Source organism: Babylonia areolata, chromosome 19, assembly GCF_041734735.1.
Source record: "Babylonia areolata isolate BAREFJ2019XMU chromosome 19, ASM4173473v1, whole genome shotgun sequence".
Taxonomy (NCBI): Eukaryota; Metazoa; Mollusca; class Gastropoda; order Neogastropoda; family Buccinidae; genus Babylonia; species Babylonia areolata.
In genome coordinates this window covers 32,279,249-32,284,248 of record NC_134894.1, presented here as the reverse complement: position 1 = coordinate 32,284,248, position 5,000 = coordinate 32,279,249, and the positions used below count along the sequence as shown (strand labels likewise).

The 5,000-nt window shown below is 40.7% G+C and overlaps 1 protein-coding gene across 2 annotated transcripts in view; it reads left to right on the top strand.

Moving 5' to 3' along the window:
• The window catches only part of LOC143293637 (uncharacterized), an 86,446-nt gene that overhangs the window by 18,660 nt on the left and 62,786 nt on the right, over positions 1-5,000 (top strand). For both annotated transcript variants that reach the window (XM_076604742.1, XM_076604740.1), the window contains exon 2: positions 3,544-3,909. In XM_076604742.1, the coding sequence (XP_076460857.1) occupies positions 3,666-3,909 (244 nt within the window). In that variant the 5' untranslated portion in view covers positions 3,544-3,665. The remainder of the gene's footprint in view (positions 1-3,543; positions 3,910-5,000) is intronic.

The window sequence follows — 5,000 nt, the reverse complement described above, 5'->3', positions numbered from 1 at the left end:
TTTTCAGTAATGTCATCCTTTGTCATGAATTAGTTTTGATGCGTCCATATACACACACTTTTTTTTTTACGCATATCACGTAGAAACAACTTTAGCGGTCACCTTTTGGAAAGTTTCATTCAAACCTATATTCCAAATTTCTATTGCTTTTTCCCCTTCTTTTCTTTTCTTCTCCCTCCCCTCCCCTCCCCCCTCCTCCCATCTGTCCCTTCTTACAGATTTCTCCCTGTTGTCTGCTTTGTGACACCCACACCATAATATTGGTTTTATCATTTTCATAAATTAGATTTGGTTGTTTGGCAGTTCACGTTACTTTTGCAAGATTTCCGTATCTCTGTCTAGATCTGAAGTCGACTGGTCAGTTGTAAACGCTTAAAACTGGGATCAATGGACAAAATGGAGCTTTCCGTGGTCATAATTATATGCAAATAAAGGGTTATAAGTGTACTTTTGTCATTTCCGTGTTGTCGACCCCGTTCGTGTGCAGTTTTTCCTTTCCTTTTTTTTTTTTTTTTTGAGGGGGTGGGATAGGAAGCAGACACTATGGATTTAGGGGAAGGGGGAGAGTGGGGGGGGGGGGGGGGGAAGCATTTAGGTAATGTACGTGTTGAGCATATGAAAATACTATTTTAATTAATTTCTTGCCAACGGTGAAATAAAGATACTCAGAAAATCTAACGTAGATGGCAGGAGATCTAAATAGATCCCGAGAAATAGGAGACGATCGAACACTGAAATTTACAATGTCCAGAAAATGAAGATCTTACTAGTAGGGAAAGAAATAATATATATATATATATATATATATATATATATATATGAAGAGGTAATATATTATTTAAAGTGAAGATCGAATGGTTCATTATCAGATAGGTCTGTGTTTGCAAGGCACAGCTGTCGTTTTACGTACTGACGAGCGGTCGTATCTAAAGCTTTAATTCAAAATGAAATTTAGGCCTTTGTGGCGGAAATGCTTAATTAAGCACAACAGATCGACTGGTTCCTACTCAGATCGGACACAAATTATGACACGACTTTAATGATCCATATACTGTTTTGCTACCATCTTGAATAAAAAATATATGCAAGAGAAAATACGATTGAAAAATAAACTTGACTCTTAACCATAGTAAAACTAGCCTGCGTTGGCATTGCTAGCACCCAGTGTTGGAGAGATGGAAAGCGGATAAGAGCATGCCCAAACTTCATAGGCTAGGCTACTTGAATGGTATTCTCAACAACTGCACACAAGCAGGCTTATGTGATCAGATCTGTTCCGGTCCGTGTGTGTGTGTGTGTGTGTTGTTACCTGTTATCTCTTTTTTGCGTTAACACCATACCATATTATTGTTCCTTTGGTACAACTTTTTGCAGTCACTGCATGGAAAGAGCCTTGAGCGTACTTGGAAGAGGCTGTATAATTTCCGTTGTTATCATTAGCCTACTATTCTTCTGCAGCAATGGCGGCAGACATTAATTTGAAGTCTGATCAGCACGTCGCGGTTGGGTTTATGTGAAGGTCAGCCAGGCTTTTTCTTCAAGTTCCCCCCCCCCCCCCCCCCCCCCTTTATTTCTGCCAACAGCATTCACAATGTGATATAGCGTGTATGGCCCGGATCAGTCCTCAAGTTTTGACATCCCCTGAAATTCAAGTTGACAGTGCCGTGACTTCACGTCGCGAAGCTCCATTGCGAACCTGTTCAGTTTGGAGATCTATGATAAAGTGTGAAGTAAGCTTATTAGGCTATGTATGTGATTTGTCACACTAATTTAATAACTACAGGTGGTGCGGGGACTTGGGGGTAGATGTCCTATTTAAGTATCCTAAATTTTGGGATCAATTAAAACGGAGATTTTTCGTGCGTTTTGCAATGGAGACACGTGAAAAATGGCATATTTTGCGTGTAATCGACCCATCGAATCAAGGGAAAGGCGGTGATGTCCTGTGTCAGTATCTTGAATTAGGGTGTTGACTCCATTTCATTTCCTTCCTTGTCGCACCTGCAAGCCCTCCGTCTTTCACTTTCCCACAGATCAACCGTTTACCACAGTACCCCCCACCCCCACATCACCATCCCACCCCCCCCGCTTTGGCCCCATTTCCTCTCCACCCCCCCACCCCCTCCTCCCTGTCCTCACTGACTTCACTTCAGGTCTGTTTTGACAGCGCGGCCATTTCGACGTGAAGTTCAGTCATCATCACGCCAGTTCATTTCATTGAAGCGGGGGGTTGTCAACGATGATGAGGTAGCCGAAAGCTCTGATGCTGAAACGTGTGTTTATCATTTGTGTGGGGTGGTCGGGGCGGAACTGCGGTGTGGGCAACAGTTTGCGAGCAGAGGTTCTGCCGGCCTTGTCATTTTGTGTTGGGGGCAGCTGCCATGACGATATTGTGAGCTTGGGGTTTTTTTTTCGGTTTTTTTTTCATGCTTGAACGAAACTGAACCTATACTATAGAATCCGGAAGCCAAAGCTCTTTTCCCTCTTTTTATTTCCTTTTGTGAGCTTTCATCCTGTTAAAAAAAAAAGTTCCTGGAATAATATTTGTCATCACATTCTCACGCACCCAGCACCCCCACAGTACTTTTCAGCGGGGAAAGAAAAGTTCATTCAGTAACCCGGTAACCCGGAGCGGATGTGTTATAAGTGAATTAAGAATACTCGATCTGCTTGTGTGTGTGTGTGTGTGTGTGTGTGTGTGTGTGTGTGAGAGAGATAAAGAAATCACTATTTTATGTACATGAATGTGTGTGTATACACATATGTGTTTGTGTGTGTCTGGGTCAGAACAGCTCAGTTGGGAGAGTGCCTGACTCATGACCCTGGGTTTGGGGTTCAAATCTCCACTGCACCATTCAGTCCAGGGGAACTTTTTCATTGAAGTAAACCTTGGTTCTAACTCCATTCTGTACAAGTCTTTTGAATGAAACTATACACCGAGGTTCCAAGTGCAAACACATGCATAACATCTTGGGCATATGTCAAACCCCACCACATCATTAGCCAGTGGTATTAATGACACCTATTCAAGAGCATGCAACATCCTCAAAAATGGAAGTGGTGTCCTTAATGGTAGGGCGAAAAGTTGCACTCAAAAAAATCTCACCGGAAGAAATGCATTATGTTTAATACATATACATTATGCTTTTCATTAAGATAAGGCACTAAAAAGGGAATGGGGTAGACTTCGATAACTTAAAAGATCAGCTAAGCACGAGAAGGCATAAAAGTAAAAGACAGTGAACCAGAACATCTCATCCACATCATCATAGTTACATAATAATGTGGTAATCCCTATGGGTACATGGCAAGAATCCCCAAGTGATCATTTGGATTATATCAAGCTGAACTTAAAAATGATTATATGAAGTAAAAGAGTTTCATTGTTTGTCCAAATCAGTTTTAAGTATTTGATTTTGACACATTTTTTTCATACGTAATGGTTAGGAGTTTTATTTTAAAGATTGAAACATCCTTACAAATTGAAATATTGTGGGGGGTTTTCATGCACATTCCAACACAATGCCTGGCTGTATGTTTCAGACATGGGGACCCAGACCAGCCAAACAAACAGCATCTTAATTCCCGCTGAGGATCAGTCAATACCAGGGAACATTTAGCTTCAGACCACAACCAGGGCATAGTAAAAACCCGTGCTTGCCAGCATGGAGGATGAAGAGGATACCACGTACAACTCCGAGAGCGACGAGACGGTCACACTAAGCGAGATCGTGACGGGAAGGGAGGTGACCCTGAGGGAAGAAGAGATCTGGGCCCTGTGTCGGGAGTGCTGCTTGACTCTGGAGTTTGTGCACAGCACGCAGGAGTTGTTCCAGTCACTGGTCATCACGCCAGAAACGGTGGCTTTTGACCGGGATGGGAACGTCTGCTTTCTGGACTTGGATGCTGGTCAGTGGATCGTCTTGTTCTTGTTTCGGTTTTGTTATGTTTTTTTTGTGTTTTGTATATTTTATTTATTTATTTTTTTCAAATGCTGTTTTAGCAGTTTGTGTTGATTTCATGAATTGCAATTACTTAGATGCTGGTCATTGGATGTTCTTGTTTTTGTTTTGTTTTTGTTGTTTATTGTGTTTTGTATATTTCAGTACATATTTTTTCAAACACTGTTTTTATTTCATGAATAGTAATAAACGTTGACACAGAAAAAAAAGGACTGAAAGCCAAGCAGAAAGAGTGACACACAGGAGATGGGAAAAAGGGAATGGTAAGGTATGACAGTAACATCACCAGTTTGATAAATCAAATGCATAGATACATGTGACACTTGGTTGTAGATTCATACATATCAAATACTATACATGTAGATAAAAATATACTATTTGGATACCAGAGATGCTTGGTAAAGTTGGTTGTAGTTTGATGTATATCTTAAATACTTTATGGGTTGATGAATTGAATGTGTTCTTTGGTCTTTAGATACCTGTTGCACTTGGTTGTGTATTAATAAATATTAGATACAGGTTGTTGAATAGAGTGTGCTCTTTAGATACCTGTGACACTTGGTTGTAGATTGATATATATTAGATACTTTTCAGGCATAGGCTTATATAATTGGTAGTACTTGGGACAGCCATGCCAAACCACTCTGTTCCATACATAAATTATATTGCTATTAGGCATTATGCCATTAGCACTTTGTCTCTGTCACCTTCATTTGTACCAGATATCTTGCATACCGGGGAAATAAAATCAGTATGCAGGTTTTACTTTCTCTGTCAAATTCAGTAACTGTTTTTGTGAATCAGGAAGTTTTCCAGTCAGCTTGTACATTATAATTTATAACAGCATATATCCTTTCATATAATCCTTTAGATTAGTTTTGTGTGTGTGTGTGTGTGTGTGTGTGAGTCCACCAGTCAGTCATCACCCCTTTGACCCAGTTCTCAGCCTTCACCATTATCTCCGTCTGGCCCTAGTCATTACCACCGTCAAATAGTCACTGCACAAAACCACTCCACAAACACTCCATTATCCAATCT